The 25,820-nt window shown below is 43.5% G+C and overlaps 1 protein-coding gene across 11 annotated transcripts in view; it reads right to left on the bottom strand.

Moving 5' to 3' along the window:
* Nucleotides 1–25,820, bottom strand: part of SUDS3 (SDS3 homolog, SIN3A corepressor complex component) — a 597,049-nt gene that overhangs the window by 489,145 nt on the left and 82,084 nt on the right. For all 11 annotated transcript variants that reach the window (XM_079942615.1, XM_079942614.1, XM_079942613.1 and 8 more), the window contains one exon: nt 22,134–22,201. Coding sequence is in view for 3 of the 11 variants with exons in the window: in XM_079942619.1 (XP_079798745.1) it covers nt 22,156–22,201 (46 nt within the window). In the remaining 8 variants the exon portion in view is untranslated. The remainder of the gene's footprint in view (nt 1–22,133; nt 22,202–25,820) is intronic.

The raw sequence follows: 25,820 nt of genomic DNA, 5'->3' as shown, positions 1-25,820 counted from the left end.
ATACTCTCCCCTCACCCCAACCCTACTGCCTACTGCCCCATCCATCTCCTGAATGGATTTTACTCTAGCTTAGATCTATGTTCTCAGGTAGGACTTCACTGACCCCACTCCACACACACAGATGCTTTGATTCCCTTGAAATTTGTTCTCCTCGCCCTCTATTTCTCTTTCATTTCACTCATCCCACCTGTAATTATTTTTGAAGCCTGTATTCCCCACTGAAATGTAAGCCCCATGAGAACAGGGACTGTTATGGGATCACTTCTGTATCCCCAGAGTGGAACACAAAATAGATGGTCAATGTGGAGTCAAATAAGTGGTATTTTGACCTAAAAAAAAAAAAAAAAAGAAAGAAAGAAAGAAAAAGAAAGGTATAAAATCACCCATTTACTAATTGGATAGTCATAGACACCATCACTCAGCACATACGATGCACCAGGCACCGTGCCAATGGTTTCACAAACATTAATTCACCCTCATAAGTAGATACTGATATTAACCCTATTTGACAAAGGGAGAAACTGAGTCCAAGAGAGGTTAAGTAGTTTGCTAAATGGCACAGAGGTAACAAGAGGCAGAGCTGAGGTTTGAACCTGGAGAGCCTGGCACCAGAGTACACATATTTCACCACTGAGCTCTCCTGCCTCTCACTGCTCAGGAGGGGGACGCCAGTTGTAGAGAGCTTCACAGCTCCTGCATGCAGAGCTTTCCCCCTCAGAAGGCATAAAGTGAAGAAAAACAGAATCACTGACCTGGTGACATTCATTCTCTGTACCAGATATTGACAAAGTACCTCCTATGTGCCAGCCACTGTGACAGACACAAAGGTGGAGTGGCAAACAAGACAGACACTGTCCCTGCCCTCCTGAGGCTTACGGTCCAGCAGGAAAGACAGACACTGAATGAATAAACACACAAATAGGTATGCAATTACCAGTTGTTGTAAATACTGTAAAGACAACAGTGCACAGGAAGCACCTATCTGAAATGGGTCAGAGACAACACCTAAATGAAGACCCGAAATGGGAAAAGAATCTAGCCACCCTAAGGGGGTGAGCAGAGAACATGTCCCACCAGACCTTAGGAAATGCTGGATGTTATTCTAGGTGCAGGGGAAGCCGCTGGGGGGTTTAAGGAGCCGGAGATGTGGTCTGTTTACATTTGCAAACATCCCCTCTATCTGCAGGGGAAGTGGGTGGTGGGGAGCTGGGACAGCGAGACCAGCTCGGAGGCCGCTGCAGTGGACAAGGGGAGAGATGACGGCGGCTCCAATGAGGCTCTCCAGCAGGGCAGATGGGGAAACAGGCTCCATTTAGGACACTTCTGGGGAAAATCCACAACAGAACTTAGCATTGAGTTGGGTGGAAGGGTTGAGGCAGGTGGAGGACCATCCAAGTTGACTCAGGAGCGGGTGATGGGACATCTCAAGCCCGGCCAAGGGGACCAGCTTTCACAAAGTTTTATCCAGGCGGTTCCACTATCCTCAAGGCCCATCTTTCCCAATCCCTCCCTTCACCATAACGATCTCATTCCAGAACAAGCTGTCGGAGCATTTTAGGAAAGATGGAAGGAGCAAGCCTCAAAGCTAGCAGTTTCTGCATGCTCGTTATGTGCCAGGCATATATTGCATGCAATTCTCTCAAATATTCTATGATAAAAGGCCTATTACTATCACCATTTTACCGGTGAAGCTTAGAGAGGTTAACTGTTGCCCAAGGCTCACACAATTGATCAATGACAGGGGGCGCTTCAGACTTGGGGCTGGTAGCTTACACAGCCATATCCCACCCCTTTGCTCCCATTTGGACAGATTTGTCTTTGAAGGACCAGCTGGTGATAATGTCTTCTTGCTGTGGGCCCTGAGTATCCTGGGACTGCCAGTGGTTGCCTGTGAGACCAGGGAAACTGACCAAAGGGGCCCCTGATGACTGAGTCTGAGACCACTGCCCAGAGGCATCCATCCTCACTGATATCCAGCAAACACCCAAGTTCTGCACAACCCACTAGTCTCAGCCCAGACTAAGGAAACCCCAATCACAACAGAAGAATACCGAGAGTACAAAAGGAATTAGGATTTTTTGGGTGGTTCCCTTCGGTACCACCAAGAGAGAGGGAGAAGAATGCAGGCCTGAAATACCCACTCGTCACACCCCTGGTCTGTTCAGGCAGCTCTCCTCTGATCTCCTGCCTCATTTAATTCTTTCACATACATTATCTCATTCAATCTACGGGTACAGATCATTCTACCCGTTCCTACAAGATGAGTAAAGTGAGGTTCAGCAAGCTCAGAGCCAAGTTCTGAAGCCAGGGCCTCTCAAGTCCAGTAGCCTTTCCAACACCACTCACTGGCTTACTGTGAAACCTTCTTAGAGGTTTGCTCTTTAGTGATTTTTGCTCTACATGCATTTTCCCACTTCAGCATCAGCCAAGAATTGGAGGGGTGGGGGGAGGGCAGCAGGGGGATGGGGGTAGCTGGACTACAAGGACGTGACCCTAACTGGAGCTGTGATTTGAACTGAGTACAAATGGGTTCTCTGCTATCTTTGGAGCCACTGCATTTGCAATTCAGGACCCGATGCCCATGTACTGGGCCAAACACTGCCACAGTTTTCTGATCAAATCTCCTTCCCAGGAAGATACCACTTAAAAATTCTCTGTAACCACTCAGGCAATCTAAGCTCCTCTACAAGACCCATATCGCTGAACAAGCTCACAGAGGACTCCAACCCTAATCAGGCAGAAAAAAAGCCGCACGCACCATGACATCTGCGGGGCCAGGTGGTAAGACACATTCACAAAAGCCTGTGTGGAACCAAAAGGAAACATGAAGGTACTCAGACACCACTCAGTGCCTCCCTCACCCACATCCTTGCTAAGAGAATCTGCCCCCAGTCACAGCCCCTGGTTCCTCTTTCCCTCATGACTGATATCCAGCCATTGCACATAAATACATGCACACTGGAGGTTAAAATAGTAAACTCCTTCTGTACACACTGGTAAATTACCTCCCTGAATGCCCCTGAGAAATTCCATCTAAAACAATAAGGAAATGTGTCATCTCACGCAATGGAAGTCCATAGGTACGGAGGTCTTAGGACTTGTTGATTCAGCTGCTCCACAAGCACCCAGGTTCTTGTCCCTCTCCTCCGCCATCTACGGTGCTAAGGCTTTCTTGTTTCAGTCTAAGAGGAGAGAGACAGAACCTCTCCCCAAATCATGGGCTATAATTTCTTCCTGTTAATGGTTTATTTGGACCAACCTGAGTCACATGACTACCCCTGGACCAGTAACAGTCACCAGGGAAATGCCTCCAGGGACATTTGGCAATTAATAGTCATCACACTATTAGTCTGGAAACATTAATAGTCATCTCACTGGGTATGGGATGCTACTGGCATCTAGTGGGTAGAGGCCAGGCATGTTAATAAACATCCTATAGTGCACAGGACAGTCCCCACAACAAGGAATTGCCTGGTCCAAAATGTCAACAGTGCTGAGACTGGGAAACCCTGGCTTAGATTAATCTAGATCAGGGTTAGCCAACTATAACCCATGTGCCACGTTTGACCCACTGCCTAATTTTGTAAAGTTTCATTGGGACACAGACATACTCATTGAGTTCCATATTGTCTACAACAGAGAGTTGTCACACGGCTAGTGGTGACAGAGGTCACATGCCCCCCACCCCCCCAAAGCTTAAAATATTTTCTCTCTGGCCTTTTTCTGAAAAAACTTGCTGATCCTTGATCTGGAGCTGCGGATGGGAGAATATGTAAACAAAATTAGGGTTCTGTTAAGAAGGAGAAGAACTGATATTGGGAAGTAATAAACAGTAATGACTATCAAGATAAAAGTCTGTTTATGGAGGTCACACTGTAGGGCACAGCTCTCAGCAGGAATTTTCCCAACGAAAATTTATTTCCACATAAAGGACTTCTTACAAAAACTAGGGCCTTAGACCTTACGCACATTTTAAGTTGGTGGGAGGTGTGAACCCTCCAACTTGCACCCGCCCCCCCCAAAAAAATCCAGATTTTCCCCATTCAACTCCTACCACAGAGACAGAAGTGATCATCAGAGATCGGTGAGTTCCAAGCCCACAAAGAACTCAGAGTCAGGCCTGGTGTGAGCTCTGGGGCAGGCCACAGTCACCCCAAAATCAAGGGAGGGGTACACAGGGACGCTTTAGAACACTCCTGGGGGAGGGAGTTACCCAGCAGAGAGGCCCATGGGACAGACGAGAGAAGCACTCCAGAAACATGGCTGCCCAACAGCAGTCTTGTCCCATAATGCCCCAGGGCCTATCAATAAGTCCTCTTCCCTCTACTAGTTTAAGTGGGGTTTTCTCCCTTGGACCAAAGGATCCCTGAGGAGGACAAGGCCTCCTGAGTCACTGAACACCCTTTCCAGGACCCTCCCCTCATTGCCTCAGGAGCAGGGTAAAATGTTCACTCCCTGGGTAGACTGACTCCTCCTCTCTCCTTCCATCCCGGTCATCCAGGGAGATTTCTGACCCATTTGGCAGGAAATTAGGCAGGCCCAGAGGCCTGACAGAACCTTCAAGACTTAAAAACTAAGAAACCCAGGAGGGAGACTGGTACCTGACTTTTCAGAGTTATTTTAAAGATTTCTTTTAATGGCAGGTATAAATGGTTACTGGACTTGTCAGACTTGAGTCAATATCACCTCCTAAAAAGGACTAAGAAGGAAAAAAAAAAAAAAAACACCTTTTTAAGTGGCAAAAAAAAAATCCATGGCCATTTCTTTTCAACCTGGGATAATAACGTGACTCCGATCTTCCCACTCGTTCAGGCCGGTCTTTAAGTTATCAGAAACCCCCCACTAAACACCCTGTTCCTATTTCTTCCCTATTTCATATTTTAATTGAATGAGAACCCTCATATCCTGGCCAATATTCATTACCCATCTGTTGCTTCTCCGGTTTTTTTCTAGGAGCGCCTGGGGCAACACTCCTTCCCGGAACAAAATCTCCTCTCTCTGACTTCCTCTGGAAGAGATTCTCTGTCCTGAAGCCAGAATCCTTTGCCTCCTGGAAGCAAATCTCTCCTGGAGGAGTCCCCCGGGGGCCACCATCTGGGTTTCCCGGCTGCCCTCTCGCTTCAGCAAGCGTGTTGCCACCATTGGCTTCAGCCCACCCTCCTCAGCCTGAGGCTTTGGGAAAGGGGTCCCTCCCCTGGAACCACAGCCAAGGCAAGATCAAACAAATGACGATTCTGAGTTATACAAACTGACTTCTTCCCAGCAACATCACCGTGAAGACAAACACCTCATGTAAACATATTCAGCACACACACCCCGACTAAGTGCTGAATTCTACAGACAGAGATGAGGAAAATAGAATCCAAAGCCCCCAAGAAGCCAGTCTTGAATAACACTGTCCAATAGAAAAGTAGGCACAAAAGGCACATTTGTAATCTGGGAGTTTCTAGTAACCACATTAAAATAAGTACAAAGAGGGACCTCCCTGGTGGTGCAGTGGTTAAGAATCCGCCTGCAGGGACGCGGGTTTGATCCCTGGTCCGGGAAGATCCCACATGCCGCGGAGCGGCTAAGCCCGTGTGCCACAACTACTGAGCCCACGCACCACAACTACTGAAGCCCGTGTGCTCTAGGGCCCGCGCACCCCGCAACGAAGAGTAGCCCCCGCTCGGTGCAACTAGAGAAAGCCTGCACGCTGCAATGAAGACCCAACGCAGCCAAAAATAAATTAAAATTTTTTTAAAAAAAGTACAAATAAACAGGTACTTCCAGGCACTTCACATACATTATTTTCTAATTTAATCCTCACAACAAGCATATGAACCAAGACCTTTTATTCCCTCATTTTGGAGATGGTAACACTGAGGACCAGAGAGGGTGAAACTGCTCAGGATCTGACACTGAGCGGCAGTAGGGGAATTAAAGCAGACAATTTAGATGCAAAGTCTATGCTCTTGGCATTCTTGATTATTGTAGAGAAGCTGCTATTTAGAAAGCTCAAGTAGGTGGGTCCCTTCCAAAACAAGAAGGCTGTTTTCTTTCATCCTTTAATCTACTTCTGGCTTATAAATTTAGATTCTGAAAAATCTAGGATTTTTTCTGTGGCAAACATGTCAAGCCAAGACATTAAACTCAGACCTAACCAAATATGCTTTTGTCAATGCTGCAAACTGGCTCTCAGTTTGTTTGGCCCTTGTTTATCTGCAAAATATTTTCCTTCCTACCTTGTATCTGTTGCTGCCATCTAGCACAGGCACAGGGAGGCTAACTAGCTATGGGTCGGTCACACAGCTCATGACAGGTCAGAATTAGAACCCCTTCTATGGGTTCCTAATCCACACTGGGTCCCAAGGAAACTCCTCTTGGATCTAAACAACCTCCCAGAGAAACAGCCTTTCCCCAGAGACACAAAGGATTAAAATAGAACATCTCAGGCATTCATTTATTGTGCACCTATTATATGCTCAGCACTGGGCTGCACTGGGCTAGGTGCTGGGGTTAAAGAGAAAAATGACAAGATGCCCACTCTCAGAGAACTCACATTGTCTCAGAGGCAGCAGACAGAGTGGACAAGTCCACTGCAATACCATGTGATGAGAACCACGAAAGGAAAACTGTGGGAACCCCGGGGCAAAGCACTTAACCCTGCCAGGGGGGTACCAGGGGATGGGGAAGTAGTGGTCACGGAAAACTCCCTGGAGGAGGTAATGACTGAACTGAGTCTTGAAGAATGAGAGTGAAAAAGTAGGAGACACAAGGCCAGGAAGAAATGAGGATGGAGAGATAGGCAGGGTCAGATCATGAAAGGCCTTGAGTACCCAAGTAAGGAGTTTGGACATTTCCTTGAACACAATGAGGGATTGTGCCTCAGTTTCCACATCTAAAATGAGGGAAATAATCCCAACCACCTCATAGGGTTTTTGTGAGACTAAACCACAATTATCGTTGAAAGTTTTTAGAGAGACTGATAATATGATAATGCTAATTACTGTTAATATGACAACTACCATTAATTAAACATCTATTCCTTAAACCACTAAAAGTAGAACTATTCCTTAAAACACTAATAGCAGAACTACCATATGACCCACCAATCCCACTCCTGGGCATATACCCGGAGAAAACCATAATTCAAAAAGATACATGCACCCCAATGCTCATTGCAGCACTATTTACAATAGCCAGGATATGGAAGCAACCTAAATGTCCATCAAAAGAAGAATGGATACAGAAGATGTAGTACATATATACAAAGCGATATTACTCAGCCGTAAAAAGGAACAAAATTGTACAGTTTGCAGAGACGTGGACAGATCTAGAGGCTGTCATACAGAGTGAAGTAAATCAGAAAGAGAAAAACAAATATAGTATAATATCGCTTATATGTGGTATCTAGAAAAATGATACAGATGAACTTATTTGCAAAGCAGAAATAGAAGCACAGACATAGAGAACAGACGTATGGATATGGGGGTGGGGGGAGAAGGGGGGTGAGATGAATTGAGAGATTGGGATTGACATATATACACTACTGTGTACAAAATAGATAACTAATGAGAACCTACTGTATAGCACAGGGATCTCTACTCAATGCTCTGTGGTGACCTAAATGGGAAGGAAATCCAAAAAAGAGGGGATATATGTATACGTATAGCTGATTCACTCTGCTGTACAGCAGAAACTAACACAACATTGTAAAGCAACTATACTCCCATAAAAATTAATTAAAAGAAAATTAAAAAATAAACATCTATATGTGCTAGACATGGTGCTAAGCACTTAGCGGACATCACCATTTTTCTTCTAAACATTTGTCATTATCTGAAATTGCATCACGTAATTGTTGGATTGTGCAATTACTGCCTGCTTCTCCCACTAGAAGAAAGCTTCCCAAGGGCAGGACCTGCTTGTCTCGTTTGCTGCTGCATCTCCAGTGCCTACAATGGAGACTGACACATGAAGCAGGAGCTCAATAAATCATGGTTGGATGAATGAGTGATGATCTCATTTACAATAATCCAGAGAAATAAATATTATTTCCTTGCTTTTACAGATGAGGAAACTGAAGTGTAGAAAGATCATTCAGGCTGCAATGTGGACAAAAGATGCAAGATGAGAAAGGCTGGAGGCAAGGAGACCAGTGAGGGGGCTATTTCAGACATGCAGGGAAGAAAACTGGGATGGAGAAAAGTTACTAGATTGAAGAGATATTAAGAAGGTGGGTGAATGGATGGATGGGTGGGTAGATGCATGAGTAAATGTGTGGATGGGTGAATATGTGGGATATGTGGGTGAATAGATGGGTGAGTGAATGGATAGGTGGGTGAACTGATGGATGGGTAGATGGATACATGGGTGGGTTGGTTACTGATGAGTGGATAAATAGATCTTCAGAAGGCCCTAAATGCCCTTGCATGAAGCATTTTATACATAGAATAAAATTTTTTACCAGAAGTAACCAGAATGGATATCAAAATATTGTCCAGATGATGAAGACAAGTCTTTAACCTCATCATATTCAGGGAATATAACAATCCTCTCCTATATGTCTTCATACCAATTTTGTCCAAGACTCATGTGCTCAATTACTCTTCCCATTACTCCCCCAAGACAAATAAGCATAAATCAGCCCTTCAGCTGTCATTCCTTCAGCTGATTCCCAAATCCAGAGTGTTGAGGCTTCAAATTATTGTGTATATAACTTGGTTAAGCAGTACCTGGGTCCAGCTAGGATGATCTTATTGTCAGGGAGACAGAGTCGGCCTGACCTGCAAAAGCTCCTGCTGATGCTCTTGCTATTCCAGGGAGAGTGTTGAAGCCAACTCAGAATGGCTTTCAAAGATGAGTTGTGTCCAGTCAAGTTTGAATAGACATCCAGCCATAAAAACCCCCAGTTGTGTCATTCTCCCTTATTAAAGGCAACACGTAGAAAGGAGTCTGATCTGTTCTTTTTCTTCAGCCCCTTCTTCCCACCCTTTCCCTGTGTCTTGAAAACACATACACACACACACACACTCACTGCCAAATTCAGGGCTACAGTACGTGAAATACATTAAGACAATTTAAAGGAAAGCCCCACCTCAAAACAGTATCTTCCCAATTTCCTTGAAATTCCCCCATGAGCAATACATTCTTTTGTAATCAGCATTACCCTCTTGTGACCTGATGATCTCGTTTTAAATGATACTCAAGTATTCCACAGGCTAGACCAGCAGGAGTCAATAGGTCCCTATGGGAACTTCCCCTACCTAGCCTGTCAATTTAGTTTGCTACGGCTGCTATTACAAAGTACCACAGACTGGGTGGCTTAACCAAAAGAAATTTTTCTCACAGTTCTGGAGGCTGGAAGTCCAAATTCAAGGTCTTCTCTCTATACCTGTCTGTGTACTAATCTCTTCTTAAAAATAGAGAAACAACAGTCACATTGGATGAGGGCCCACCTTAATGACCTCATTTAACCTCAATTACCTCCAAAAGATGCTATCTCAAGTACAGCCACATTCTGAGTTACTGGGGTTAGGACTTCAACGTATGGATTTGGGAGGAGACACAATTCAGCCCATAACACCCTGGAACACTGAGTGGTCCAGGAAAGCATCTTTTCCAATACCCACATCAAAGAAGTCTCGTCTCCAATGGGACAGTTCTTAAGTATATCCACTTGTACATGAATGTTCATAGCAGCATTATGTATAAAAGCCAAAATGTGGGAACAACCCAAGTGTCCATTAATGAATGAATAAACAAATGTAGTAGAAGCATGCAATGGAATATGATTCAGCCCTAAAAATGAATACAGTACTGATACAGGCTACAACATAGATGAACCTCAAAACATTATCCCAAGGGAAAGAAACCAGACAAAAGACCACATAGGGGGCTTCCCTGGTGGCGCAGTGGTTGAGAGTCCGCCTGCCAATGCAGGGGATGCGGGTTCGTACCCCGTTCCGGGAGGATCCTGCATGCCGCGGAGCGGCTGGGCCCATGGGCTGTGGCCACTGAGACTGCGCGTCTGGGGCCTGTGCTCCGCGGTGGGAGAGGCCACAGCAGTGAGAGGCTCGCATACCGCAAAAAAAAAAAAAAAAAGACCACATAGTGTATGATTCCATTTATATGAAATGTCCAGAATAGGCAACTCCACAGAGACAGAAAGTGGATTAGGAAGGTTGGAAAAGACATTAAAACAAACCTGGGTGTATGCTTGAAGTGGGTGCACATGGAAAAAGGTCTTCAAGGATATGTTGAGATTACCAGCAGCAAGTACCTTTAGGGAGTGGAAGGGGAAGCAGCTAGGATTTCTTCACTGTTTACCCTGATACCCTTTTCTAACTTCAGAATATTTTAAGTACATTTTTAAACAAAAGCCCTCCAGCAAATTGGTGACGGGTATTACAACTTTTAAAACTGTGCTTGAGACAAATTCACAGAGATGTTTGTGCATGTGGATGCTCGCCTTATTATTTATAATATGGGAAATTTTCAAACTACCAATGTCCAATAACAGGGCACTGGTTAAATTAATTACACTATGTACATATACAGGAACACTATGGAGTCATTAAAACTCCTGTTTTTCAAAACCATTTAATGCACAGAAACTGTCTGTGATGCACTGCTGAAGTGGGGGGGGGGAGAAGAACACGACTAATTCTAAAGAGTACTGTATGTGAGGCCCCAAATTGTGTTTAAAATACCTGTGTGTATGCATATGCATTATATACAACCAGTATATCCACACGCATAGAAAAAGGTCAGAAAACAATGTTAAAGAGGTCACCTCTGAGCTACAAAATTATGGGTAATTTTTATTCTTATTCCTTCAATCACTTCATAATTATTGTGTACCTACCAAGTGTTTCCTGTATTTCCCTTTTTATGAATATGTTTTATTTCTGTAACTAGAAAAGAACAATAAATGTCCATTTTAAAGGGATAAAAAACATCTCTGGAAACAAAACAGATTACCACCTTGCTCTCACTCCCCTAAATCTGAACTGTTGTTTGCACTTAACCTGAGCATGTGAAACCTGACCACTACAGGAGCCTTAAAGGAATGGGGATCAAGTGGGGAACTAAGCTTTGCTTCTGCTCAGGGACAAAACCATCACCCATGCAACCACTCACCATCATCCCATGTGGCCACCTTCCAAAGGTACAAAACCCACTCACTTCTCTCCTTTCCTACCTAATGCTCCTCTTTTCTACACATCTTTGAATTGCCCACACTAATACTCGCAGTCATGTCCCTAGGTTGGACATCTGTAGTTTTTGCCAACCTGCATCCATTCACTCTTCTCCTAGCAAAGGATCCTGAATTACCTCTGAGGAATACCATCTTTGTGTTCTCATCCAATGTGTTACAGGTGGGGCTCCACCCCTAGCCCAGGGTCAGAACATACCACCCAGGTCCAATTCAATGGGCATATTAAACATTAAATCCCTCTGGTCAAAATGACTGGCTCAGGATAATCATGTGAGCCCATGAGATTCAGTGAGGCTTTTGCTGGGTATGCTGGGATGAAGACTGTCCTACTTTTCCTGTTGTGTGTAGACATGAAACAAAAGTACATACTCCTGGGAACTGCTGGCAGTCACTGTAAGACCATAAAGGGAATACTAGTCTGTGAATGGGATCGACTCAAAGAAAGCAGAACACAGAGATGGAGAGAGAGAGAACGATGCACCTGGATCCAGCCATACGATGACCTTTTAGTTACTTCAGCCAATAAAGTCCCTCCTTTGCTTAAGCCAGTCAGAGTCGTGTTGCTTCAATGACTCCTAAACAAACACCACCAGCTGACATACCTGCCTTCCTCTGACTGACTGGGCAAAGGGCGTCTTGCAGTCACCTGCACTGGAAGATGTCTTAAACAGAAAACCAGACTTGGGTTTGAATCCTTCCTCTACTACTTATTAGCTATGTGACCTTGAGCCGGTCACTTACTCTTTCTCCTTCCTCATCTGTAAAAGAATAGTAACACCTAATTCACAGCCTTGTTGTGAGAATCAAATGTTAAGGATTTTGATTTTTAAGAACAATGGGAAGTCTTTCACAGACATTAATGAGGAGAGTTCTTCAATCTGTCTTGAAAAAAATCACTTTGTTGTATAGAGAACAGATGGGAGGAGGGCAAGAGTGAAAGCAGAGAGATCTGTTAGGAAGGGGCTTTAGAAGTCCAGGCAGATGATGGTGGTTTGAACCAGGACAACATTTACCTACTGTCAACTATAATACCACATGACAGTTGTCAAAATGGCAATCACCAAGTTTACCAAAATTCCCATACCATCTCTGACCTTTTGCCATGTTATCTTCACATAAGTGAATTTTGTGCTTCAGTAAATTCTGCCACACCTTAAGCAATAATATGACATCTCGAGGTTGATTTACAAGAGATATAGACACACTATATTACATAACATATATGTTGGGGAAACACTGATCAAAACTGCCTGCCCTGGCCAGACCCAATAGTAACCACTGGCATGAGTTATCTTACAACAGGAGGTCCTGGTAAGGAATGCGGAACCAACAAGCTACCACCAAACGGGAGAATTTGCGAAAGGTCAAAAGGAGAGAGGAGACGCCAGCCCATATGTCCTGCCAACCTCCCAGAATCCTTCTTGCTAGAATCCATCTTGGCTGAGTGATGCGCGCCCCACCAGGAAGGACCCTGAGTCAGAATGATTGGCCAGAGACAACCCGGAAACTAACCCCATTACCGTAAAACCCGAGACTGCAAGCCACGTGGCAGAGCAGTTCTCCTGGGCTCCCTTACCCTGCTGCTCTCCAGCCGGGCGCCCCTTCCCAATAAAGTCTCCTGCTTTGTCAGCACGTGTGTCTCCTCGGATAATTCATTTCCGAGTGTTAGAAAGAGCCCACTCTCGGGACCTGGAAGGGGTCCCCCTTCCTGCAACATGTATATGATAAATTACATGTCATATATATGAGAAACTACATACCATATATATTATATATTATATACATATTACATGTCGTAATATTTCTAATCTACATTAAGATAAGTACATAACTATTAATTTTTTTTAATGTTTATGTACACATCACCGAAAATCAACTCAAATACTACCATTAGGAGACAATAAACCACCCAAAAGGATTGTGGGAGGTACAGGGGACAGAAAGAACTATTTCTTCTGGTTATTCAGAGAAAAAGTGCTAGTTAGCAGCAAGTAAGGTAATTTAAGAAGGCTAGTAGAGAAGTCTTACCTGTAGATGGACCCTACTTTAAGAGTGAACCCAATTAAAAAAAAAAAAAAAGACTGAGCTGAGCAGAGAAATGGAAGGACGATTATTTGAACGACAATTCCTTCCAGCGACATTTTAGACTGAGAGCTCCCCTACTGAATTAGTGCCTAGTACAATCATTAACTACTTGGCAGAAAACCTGGGGGCAGCTGGGGAGGAAGGAGGGGGTAGAGAGAAATCTTAAAGCCGAGCCCTGGCCCGTTTAAGATCAATTTGAAATGAAGATTTCAGAACGTCTGAAAGTATAATTTAAGTGAATGGGCTAAGTAGGCTTCTGCGAATAACTCTTCCACTTAGACAATGTTCCTCAAGAACACCCTACTCTGCAGTCATTAAAAAGTGTGTTTTAGGAGAATATTTAACGACATTGGAAACATCTCAAAAGCAGGTGGCAAATCAGCATGTACAGCATGATTCCAATTTCAGATTTTAAAAAGAAATTCTATACATGGGTTTAAAAAAAAAGACTAGGAGCCCACATTAAAATGTTAACAGTTATATTTAGATGGTGGGTTAGACGGATGATATACATTTTCTCCTTTATTCGTGTCAGAATTTACTCAAGTCTCTGATAATTTTTTAAGCAGAGAAGGATAATTAAAGGATTTTTTTTAATATGAATTCATTGATGGTCTATTGTAAACTGTACCAATTTCTTATTGACTAAAAACATAAAATAGGAAAACTCTTACTAGAAGAGCCAAATCTGATATTTCAAATATGATGGTATAATGATAGTTAACATTTGTAACCACTTAATACATGTGAGGCATGGAGCTCAGCACCTTATATAATCATGTCATTGACAATGATTCCTCACAACCTCTCTATGAGATGGGTATTTTTATGCACATACACCCCTCAATTTTCCAAACGGAAGAAACTGGGGCTCACAGCAAAGACATAACCTGTTCAAGGTCACTAGCTGGCAGGTGACAGAGAATCCAGGTCTCCTTATTTCTAATTCAGGGCTCTTTCTCCTCCACAGCATTGGGTTTCTACAGATGCCCTAGTTTATGAGCTGAAAATATCCCATAATTACCCCATAAATAAGCCACAGAACTTATTTATTCCTTGCATTTAACTTATTATGTAGCATTTAAAGGACACATTACACTGAGCAAGAACCATCAATCTTTCACATAATGCTCCGGTTAATAACTTGGTAATTATAATCCACAGTCACAAAGCTGAATATGCTTGCTGCTTCCATGGTGCCAGATCACCCTTTAAAGAAGAGAACTCATCAATTATCTCCGACCTGCTCACTTGGTGAATTTACACCCTCCCAGAGCACCAGCACTTACCATGGTAGTCGGAGAGTTCAATAGTAATTGCAGGGTTTCCCTGGCGGCGCAGTGGTTGAGAGTCCACCTGCTGATGCAGGGGACACGGGTTCATGCCCCGGTCTGGGAAGATCCCACATGCCGCGGAGCGGCTGGGCCCGTGAGCCATGTCCACTGAGCCTGCACATCCGGAACCTGTGCTCCGCAACAGGAGAAGCCACAACAGTGAGAGGCCCGCGTACCAAAAAAAAAAAAAAAAAAAGTAATTACAGAGTCCCTAAACCTAAGGATTTAAAAAGCTGTGTGTCCATAATCCCCTTTAACATGGCATCAGAATATCATCTGGCCATTCGTCAACGTTAATAGAACTCCTATTGGAAAGCATTCACTCTGTGTATTCCAAGACCTGAGCTAACCACTTTGCGTACAGAAGGAATAGTAGAATAAAATGTTTATCAATCTTATCAGACCCAACATCTCTTTGTATCAGTCAGTTTCTGGTGCATAACAATCTCAAAATCTCAATGACTTACAAGGAAAAAAAACTTACAGTAAGTCCCCTGCACACAAACGAGTTCCGTTCTGAGAGTGCGTTCATAAGTCCAACAAAGTTAGCCTAGCTACCCAACTAACACAGTCAGCTATATAGTACTGTACTGTAATAGGTTATAATAGTTTTCACACAAATAATACATAAAAAACAAACACAAAAAATAGGACATTTTAAATCTTATAGTACAGTACCTTGAAAAGTACAGTAGTGCAGTACAACAGCTGGCATACAGGGGCAGGCATCAAGTGAACAGGCAAGAAGAAGTTACTGACTGGAGGAGGGAGAGGCGGTAGGAGATGGTAGAGCTGAAGGATCGTCAGCAATAGGAGATGGAAGGCAAGCTGCAATTTCACTCACAAATCCTGGGCTTGAAATAAAGATACTGTACTACTGTACTCTACACAGTACTGTAAAGTATACAAAAGTGCAACCACTTGTAGAGGATGCACTCGTGACAATGTACGCCAGACACGTCAACTAACTTATGCGACTGGACATGTGAACACACGTTCACGTCTTTGGAAGTTCACAACTTGAAGGTTCATAGGTAGGAGGCTTACTGTATGTTTTTTACTCATGAGTCTGTGGTTGGCTGTGGTTCTGCTGAGCTCATCTGGGACCCCATGAGCTTGGCTCCAGGTTAGGCTCAGATCTGTTCCAAGGGTCTCTCCATTCTCCACAGAGCAGTGGACACACATTTTCTCACAGCAAATGTCAAAAGAACAAGAGGATGAGTGAAAACACATGATGCCTTTTGAGCACGGGGCTCAAGACTGGCATACTTCCATTTCTGTCGAGGTATCATTGGCCAAAGCAAATTTCATGGCTAAGACCCAAATCAATGAAGCACATAAATACTCTCCACCCACTCTACTGAGAAGTACTACAAAGTCACATGGCAAAATGTGTTGATGTGTAATTCCATTATGGGAGAGAAGGAACAACTGGGAGCAATGATCCATTCTACCCACCCTTTTATAACAAATATATTGTAATGTGCCCTTTATACTATCACAGAATGAAATTCAGAGATAGTATAACCTACATAAATGTATCATTTTCAAAAATCAATTACATATGTAAATGCTAGAAGACATAGTGAGGTAGTCTGATGATGGCATATAAATAAAGAGCCGCTGTGGGCATAACAGATGAAATACAAGCTGATTCAGGGGTGTGGTGCTGGCTCCTCGAATACCTTGAACGACGTTTCCATGGGTGATGTGATTTTTTTTGGAAATGGTATACAACTATGGATAACATTTTGAGCAAAATAAACTGCAACCATCCCTTGATGCATACTGTAGAAAAATCAGAACATGCTAAAACTATGCAAAATATACTCTATATGTAAAACAAGCTCAGATGACAATAAATGAGTTTTCCACCTACACGAAGGCCTCGCAGGGTACTGGCAGGTCAAGCAGGACACAGGAAAGATCTTCCCCACACATCGCTAAATGTCTAGCTCGCCTGGTCCTCTAAAGCAAATCATACCAAAGTCATGATTTTGTAACTCCCCATCACCATAACTACCAAAATCGTCCCCACAAATTTCTGAAAAGAGCCCTAGGGGGCAGTATTGACCCAGTGAGAACCACTGGTGTTGCATTAGAGTGAAATCTTTGAAGTTCTACAGCCTGATTCTGAATCCAAGCTCTGCCTCGTACTTACTAGCTGTGTAACTTTGGACAGGTTACTGAATTACTCTGAGTCTGCCTTACTCATAATGTTGCTTTAAGGATTAAATGGGAGCATGCAAATGGCAAAGCATTTGGCACAAAGCTTACACACACGAAGCACTCAACAAATGTCAGAGCCTAATGTTATACCATTCAGTTAACTTATTCCCATTTCACAGATGAGGAAGCTGGGGCTTGAATGAGATGTCTTTGGACATCGTTCCTCCTCCTCTCCCTGATGTCTTCTAGTCTAAAGGTGGGTAATTGCTGATGTTCTCCTGAGGATCACTTTCAGAAGAAAGGTGAGACTGGAAAGGTTGTGGGATTGACAGGTGAGTTCGTGAGTGGAGGGGACCTGGATTCAAATTCTAGGCTAGGATATGTAGTGGTTTTACTCTGAAAAACAGCATTTCCCAGGAGTTCCCTGGCTGTCCAGTGGTTAGGACTCTGTGCTTTCACTGCCGTGGGCCTGGGTTCAATCCCTGGTCGGGGAACTGAGATCCTGCAAGCCATGCAGTGTGTCCAAAAGAAAAAAAAAAATTTTTTTTAAATACATATGTATGGAATTAAAAAAAGCACTTCCTTTCACATCTGCAGCAGTGTTACCACTTGGCACACTTAAGAATGCTGGCAGCACAGAATCGTCCAACAGTGGTCCAGAGGAGGACATGGTCTTCAGTGGTAACGTCAGGAAAGGTTAGAGAGGCAGAATCCAAGACAGGCTCTGGAACCAGATGCCAGGGTGCAAATCCCAGCTCTACCACTTACCATTCATGCATCCATTCGACCTTGGGTAAAAACTCCCCTGTGCCTCAATTTCTTCATCTGTAGAACACTAGTACATACCTCACGGGGTTGTTGTGAAGGTTAAATGAGTTAATACACGTAGAGCATGTACAACAGTGTTGGCATATGATAATCTCTATATAATTGTGCATCATTGCACAACTGGTGTCCACCCACAGGTTCAGTGCAGTCATATAGAGCCTGACCCATGGTGGGTGATAAAAAGTGGTGAAAAGAGACGAGTGGATGGAGAAGGGTAGGAAATAACTGTGAACTTTGGAAACATGTAATGTTCAGTGTCTGATTTGGGCATCTGGAAAGCTACAGTGGAGTATTTACACTTGCTATGCTCTCAACCACTAGACTGGATGGTCTTTCAAAAATGCAGAACAAAACTGAGGTGTGTCAAGTTGTGCTCACAGCAGTTAACATTCTAAATGAACTAAAGCCATCAGCATCAATTTATACAGACTTGTCTTAACAAGTAAGGAGGTTTTTTTTTAACCTCTACTTGTCAACATTCACAAAGGAGAATGAAGGAGGACGCATTGGTGAGAAAAAGAATGGGACAACAGGAGGAAGGAAAGCAGAGAGAAGCAGGGTGCCTAGTACAGTCCTGATGCATAGTAGGGTCTCGATCATTACTTGTTGAATGAGAGGATAACTGGATGGAGGGATGGAGGGAAGGATGGATGGATGGATGCCTAATCTCCCTTTCTGCCCCCATTTCAACCTTCAAACAAAGACAAAAGATTTCCAGAGATGAATGATCATCTCTGTTTTTTAAAGCCAACAGCTTCCTTAGGAAGAGATGATGAAAATACCATGTTTTCCAGTGTTGGACAAATCATAAATATCTCAAATTGTAGTGAAGCTCTGCCACTTACTAGTTATGTGACCTGCAGTGAGTCGATATGACTCTCTGAGCATCATTTTTCTCATAAGTGGTCTCTAAGAATCCACACAGTGCAGACATCATATAATATCATGAATGGTTTATGTGCATGAGTGTAGGCTCATATTTATACATTATAACCAGGGCCCAGTTCATTAGTTTTGTTCATGCCAACTCTCTTATCATTATTATTCCGCAGCCTGTTATTGTATATTGATGACTCTTTACTTCTACACAGTACTCAAGCGTTTATAAAACACTGTGATGTCATAGCTACCACTTATTTAATGCTTATGTGCTCTCTCACAGGTCCTCACAACTCAGTGAGTAGGTACTTCCAATCCTGTATCAGTCATATATTCCCCCCAGTGATGCTGAGTAACAAGCAAGCACAAAAACCCCAGAACATTTAGCAATAAACATTTATGTGGGGTTCAGCCAACCAAGGTGAGGCTCATCTGATTTTGCTGCCTTGCTCACGAGCCTGTGGGAAACTGCAAGTTATCTACACAGCTTTGCTGATTTTGGCTGGACTCACTGACACATCTGGGGGTTGGCTTGATGTTGGCTGATTTAGGATGGCCTCTGCTGGGATGCCTGGGACAACTCAGGCTCCACAACATGGGTCTCTCCTCCTCTAGCAGGATTGCCTGGAAATTTTCCCATGGCAATTGCACAAACACTTTTGCAGACCTCTGCTTGCATAGCCTCTAACATTGCTTTGGCTAGAGCAAGTCACAAGACCCACACAGATTATTTAAAAGATGGGAGGGACTTCCTCGGTGGTCCAGTGGATAAGACTCAGCACTCCCAATGCAGGAGGCCCGGGTTTGATCCCTGGTCGGGGAACTAGACCCCGCATGCATGCCACAACTAAGAGGTCACATGCCACAACTAAGAGGTCCACATGCCACAACTAAAAGATCCCGCGTGCCACAAGGAAGATCTCACGTGCCACAACTAAGAGCCGGTGCAGCCAAAATAAATTAAAAAATAAACAAAACCAAATAAATAAACAAAAGATGGGAAATACACTCCACCTCTTTTATAGGAGGAATTGCAAAGGCTGTTATTGGTTGAACTGTGTCTCCTTAAAATTCATATGTTGAAGTCCTAACTTCAGAATGTGACATTCAGTCCTATCTCAGAATGTGACACTATTTGCAAATAGAGTCTTTACAGAGATAATCAAGTTAAAATGAGGTCTTTATGGTAGGCCCTACTCCAATGTGACTAGTATCCCTATAAGAGGCAGCAATTTAAACACAGACTAGGACACAGGGAAGGAAATGTGGAAAATGCCACCTATGAGCCAAGGAGAGAGGCCTGGGACAGATTCTTCCTCACAGCCCTCAGAAGGAACCAACTCTGCCAACATCTTGATCTCAGATTTCTGGCCTCTAGAACTGTAAGACTATAAATTTCTGTTGTTTAAGCCACCCAACCTGTGGTACTTTGTTAAGGCAGTCCTAGCAAACTAATACAAGGGGTAAAGAATGAAGGCAGGGACTTCTGTGGTGGCAAAGTGGTTAAGAATCCGCCTGCCAATGCAGGGGACACAGGTTCGAGCCCTGGTCCGGGAAGATCTCACGTGCCGCGGAGCAACTAAGCCCGTGCACCACAACTACTAAGCCTGTGCTCTAGAGCCCGCGAGCCACAACTACTGAGCCCATGTGCCACAACTACTTAAGCCCATGTGCCACAACTACTTAAGCCCGTGTGCCTAGAGCCTGTGTTCCGTAACAAGAGAAGCCACTGCAATGAGAAGCCCACACACCATAACAAAGAGTAGCCCCGGCTCGCCACAACTAGAGAAAGCCCGTGTGCAGCAACAAAGACCCAACGCAGCCAAAGATAAAAAATTAATTAATTTAAAAAACAAGAATGAAGGCATTAATGCAATCAATCCTCAATACTTTATTTTTCAGTGGGGACACTGAGGCTCAGAGAGTCTGGTTAATGCCACCCAAGAGGCATCGGAGGTGTGAGTAGAACCCAGGTCTTCTTTGCCAGACATCCTTGCACCTGCCATGGAAACATTTCAGTTCCCAATACTTTGTCTTTTCCTAGGTGGCGTCCAACAGGGTGGCACCGGCACATGCAGGACACTGTTCATGCCCAACTAGGCAAGGCTGTGCATGTTGCTTCAAAGCTTCTGTTTTAATGATGTAGTAATTGTTTTTATGGCTTTCCAATGAAGTGTGCAGAGCTCTGATAGCCATCACTGGTTTCTTGAGGGCCTTTATTTGACCTGAGACTCTAGAGAGCTTCTGATAGATACAAAAAGGCGTGTGAGGCAAAGAGGAGAAAATTCTGGTCAAATATTTTTCAAAATATTTTTTGGCTAATCACTCTAAACATTTGAGCCACCAACTACATCTGCATCGAACATACTCAATTATTTGGGATAACTTTGAAGCCACTGGAATGATTTCTTTGGACAGAATAAAATGAAAGGAAAAGAATTGGGTCATTAATTCACATTATCAGTCAGCGTTCTTGAGACAAAAAGAACCAATAGGAGAGAGAGAAAGAGAGAAAGAAAGAAAAAGAAAGGAAGGAAGGGGGGAGAGAGGGAGAGGGAGAGGGAGAGAGAGAGAGAGAGGGAGGGAGGGAGGGAGGGAGGGAGGGAGGAAGGAAGGAAGGGAGAAAGAAAAAGAAAGAGAGAAAGATTTATTATAGTTATTGGCTCATATGATTATGGGGGCAGAGAAGTCTGCCATCTGCAAGCTGAAGACCCAGGAAAGCCAGTGGTGTAGTTCAAAGGCCCCAGAGCCAGAGAGCTGATGTATAGATTCTAGTCCAGGTGCACAGGCCTGAGATCTAGGAGTGCCAAGGGCAGGAGAAGATCAATGTCCCAGCTCCAATAGTCAGATAGGGTTAATTCAACCTTCCTCCACCGGTTTATTCTATTCAAGCCCTCCGTGGATTGGATGAGGCCCACCATGCTGGGGAGGGCCACCTGCTTTACCTAGTTCACCAATTCGAAAGCTAATCTCTTCCAGAAGCACCCCGACAGACATAACCAGATAAAATATTTAGCCAGCAATTTGGACATCCCATGGCCCGGTCAAGTTGACACGTAAAACTAATATTTACTGAATACCTACTACGCGCCATGCACTGTTACAGCTCTTAGAATACAGACATGAGTGAGGTACAATCCACACACACAAGAAGCTTCACTACCTCATTCACTGTTCACTCATCAAATTCTAATTATGAGCATCTACTGAGATGAACAAGACACACATGGTCCCTGCTCTCGTGGGGTCTACAGGTGAGCTGGTGAAACAGGTATTGGATAACTGATGGCATAATTAAGCAATGACAATTGTGATGAGCGCTGCAAAGGAGAAGCTGAAGTTGTTAATGACTGTGTGACAGGAAGACCTGATCTATTTATTTTGGGGGGAGGGGAGGGAGGGTGGAGGGATGGATGAGGAAAGACTATCATTAGGAAATGAGGTTTGAGCTGAGATCTTTTTTTTTTTTTTTGCCATGCTGAGCAGCGAAAGCACAGAGTCCTAACCACTGGACTGGCAGGGAATTCCCTTGAGCTGAGCTGAGTAGGGATTAGCCAAACAAAGATAGTGGAAACTTCCTCCTGAGAAGGAGAAAAGCAGCTGCCCAGACACCCAGGAGCTGGGCTGGTACTTACTGTCAGCTTGGCCTTGGTGTTGCTATGAGCCGTTCTGCTGGCACTCACGGCTAGGGCTTGGCGTTCTCCTGTTGAAGATAAACAATTGCACAGAACATCAATATCAGACAAGGCCACTCTGAGTCCACAGGGGAACAAGACAATGGAACACAGACCAAACATGAACACCGTCCAAACCACAAAAATGACCAAAATTCCCCTTCCCTGTCTAATATGAGGGGCTGTTGCTTCTTGACCAATTTCCCACATGAGCTGAATCAGCCTTTTCTCCCTTTGGATAAGATTTATTAAGATGCCCAGTCATAGAATTACTCCCACTTCCTGCCAGTATCCAGTCCAGAGCAAAGTCCCAGTTCTTTAAACCCTCCCCAAATCACCCAACCTAAGTCCAAATCCCATACTAAGTCCTTTTTAAAACCTTCTTACTGAGATACCCCACAGCTCCCATAGTGCCTTTCCCCCCTCACTGCAATGAATACTAATCCCAATTTGTTCAACTGCGAGTGTGTTCCTGGTGGTCTTTAGCTGAAGGGCATTGACGCTTGGTAAATCTGGATGTTTAATTAATATTTATCATAGATAATGTATTAGTTTTACAATAAATTTAAGATGGAATTGTTTTTATGTGCTGTATACACACATTCACAGTACACTGAGAACCTTTTATAATTAATGTGTCTAGTATATCTTTATTTAGATTCGAAGCATAGTTTATTATCTTAAATCATAATGAAGGCTTAGAGTTCTCATAGCTCTGCTTTCGGCAATCTGTAGTTGTCACTTTTCTTCAAGTCCTAACCTGTGTTACTAATGATCTGGGAGAATCCATAGTGAGCTTTGGCCTTTGGCACCTTGACCTTAACTTGACCAAGGCAGAACTCATTAATTGCTTCTAAAAACCCGGCTGACTGGAAATTTAGAAGAATTTATCCTATAAATTCACTGGCACAAAAATCCAAAAACATACACAGAGACATCTATCGCTTCGCTGGCAATAACAATAACCCCCTCCCCCCCAAAAACTGGAAACAACCCAAATTTCCATCAATACTCAGCTGGCTAAATGAACCTTAATACACACACCTCTACAGTGGAATACTACATAGTCATTAACAATAATGTTGTAAATATACATTAATTGGTTTGGAAAGATGCAGATAATATACTGTGGGGAAAAAAGTTGTAGAATAATATAATCCAAGATTAATACACTCACTCACACACACACACACACACATACACACACACACATTTTTCTTAAAACATATTTTTATACCATAGGTAAAAGTGGGTTACTTCTGGGGATTGGGATTGAAGACTTTTATTCCATCTACATGTTCAAAAGTCATGTTGTATTGCTTTTACTTTAAAAAAATGCATTTTTTCTTTGTCCCATTTGCTGTATTCGTTTACCAGATTCACCAACCACACAGTCCCCATCTAGGATCTTATCTTCTTTTCTTGTCACGAAACCCAGCCAAATGCTGAGCCAAACATTTCTATCTCTGAAACACTTCTCAAAGCTTCACCATACCCTTCCTTCTGCTCTAGGTGAGGCTGACCTGTCAGTTCTCCCGGACTCTACCTCCTCACTGTATACTCTGTACTGCCACAGGGGACTCTTTCTAGCATACATAACCATAATCTTCATTCCTCTGCCCCAAAACCTTTGGCTCTCCTGGACCAACAGAATAAGCTTCAAACTTTCACTGTGGACTCCAAGATTCCATTTTAGCTCCACTTTACCATTTCAGGCTTAAGTCAAGCATCCAAGGCATCCTTCACTCACATCCCAGACACAGCAGCATTAATGGATACCCTGAATTTGAACCTGCATTAACATACCTTCAAATCTTTGCTCACGTTGTTCTCTCCTTCCCCATGCCCCTTCTTTTAAATTACGTCTTTTAAAATACAAGAGTCTTGGGCTTCCCTGGTGGCACAGTGGTTAGGAATCTGCCTGCCAATGCAGGGGACATGGGTTCGAGCCCTGGTCTGGGAAGATCCCACATGCCGCGGAGCAACTAAGCCCATGTGTCACAACTACTGAGCCTGTGCGCCTAGAGCCCGTGCTCCACAACAAGAGAAGCCACTGCAGTGAGAAGCCCGTGCACTGCAACGAAGAGGAGCCGCCGCTCGCCGCAACTAGAGCAAGCCCATGCGCAGCAATGAAGACGCAATGTAGCCAAAAATAAATAAATAAAATAAATAAATTTATTAAAAAATAAATGAAATAAAATAAAAGAGTGTTGACTTACATTCGACACTGTAAATGTTTTTTCTTGCTTGTACTACAAGGTAGCCTAACATGATTGGAAAAATGCACAGATTTTGAGTCGACCACCTGGGACGAAATCTCAGCTGCCACTTACTCTGTGACATTTACTTCACTATTCTGTACCTTGGTTTCCTCATCTGTAAAATAGGGATAATAATAAAACCAGTTTCCTAAGCTCACTTTCACAAAGCATAGAAGTACTGAACACAGTAAACACTGGAAAAACGGTAATTATTTTGATTATTGGATTCTAAGGTGACATTATTTTCCGTTGCTCTTGAGAAGCTGAAACTTCTAAATTAAATGCTCCCCTCCCAAAGCTACTAGCCTTTTGAGTTCTTATGACTGCTTTTTATGTATAACTTTTTTGGCCTTAGTCTCCATACATAATAGTTAAGAGCTTAAGCTCTGAAGTCAAACTTTCTGGATTCATGATCTCGACTGGATTCAAGGCAAGCTTGGGCAGAATAACCAAGTCTATGTGCCTCACTTTCTCCATCTATAAAGTGAGTGAATAATATTCCTGCCTCATAACGTTTGTTTTGAAAATTAAATGTGATCATCTCTGGAAAGTGCTTAACGTGGTGCTAGCACATAGTAAGCACTCAATAAATGTTAGCTAGTATTATTATGAGAGAGAGAGGGACAAGGAGAATATACTCAGGATAGGTTTAAAAAGGTGGAATTTAGAGACTCCCCTGGTGGTCCAGTGGTTAAGACTCTGCGCTCCCACTGCAGGGGGCACAGGTTAGAACTCTGGTCGGGAAACTAGATCCTGCATACCCTGTGATGAGGCCAAAAAATAAAATAAAAATTTTAAAAATTATTAAAAAGGTGGAATATATTTTAAGGACCCAGACAGAAAAATAACACTGCCTCAGGGATTCTCAGCTAAGCACTACCGACACTTTGGGCTGGACTGTTCTTTGTTGTGGAAGCTGTTCTGCATCCCCAAAATAAAGGATAGAACATTTAAACAGCATCCCTGGCTTCTCCCTGAGACAAGAAGGAAGCGGGCAGGGCACAACTGCTAAAAGAATGAGGAGTCGGAGACAGCCGTTGAGAAAAACTGGATGCGACAAAAAAAAAAAAAAAAAAACGCTTAGAACCAGCTACACCCAAGATGGCGAAAGATCTGACTTCCAGTTGACCTTGAGCCTCATTATACGCTTATTGTAATATATTAGCATACTAATGACACACCCACCAGTGTGCTGACAGGCGCCATGACAGTTCCAAGGCTGACCATAAAAGGCCAAAAAGCAGGCAGTGGCCCAATAACTGGAAATCCCAGCCCCTTCCCCCAAACAGAATATTCCTCCTACCTGTTAGCATATGAAATTACCAAGCCCATAAAAACTAACCACTCCCACACCCCCGGGGCAGTCTCACCTTCTGAGAGGGTCCCA

Source organism: Stenella coeruleoalba (assembly GCF_951394435.1).
Source record: "Stenella coeruleoalba genome assembly, chromosome: 14".
Lineage (NCBI taxonomy): Eukaryota > Metazoa > Chordata > Mammalia > Artiodactyla > Delphinidae > Stenella > Stenella coeruleoalba.
Note: the sequence above shows the minus strand (reverse complement) of the source record. Positions and strands in the feature narration are given on the sequence as shown.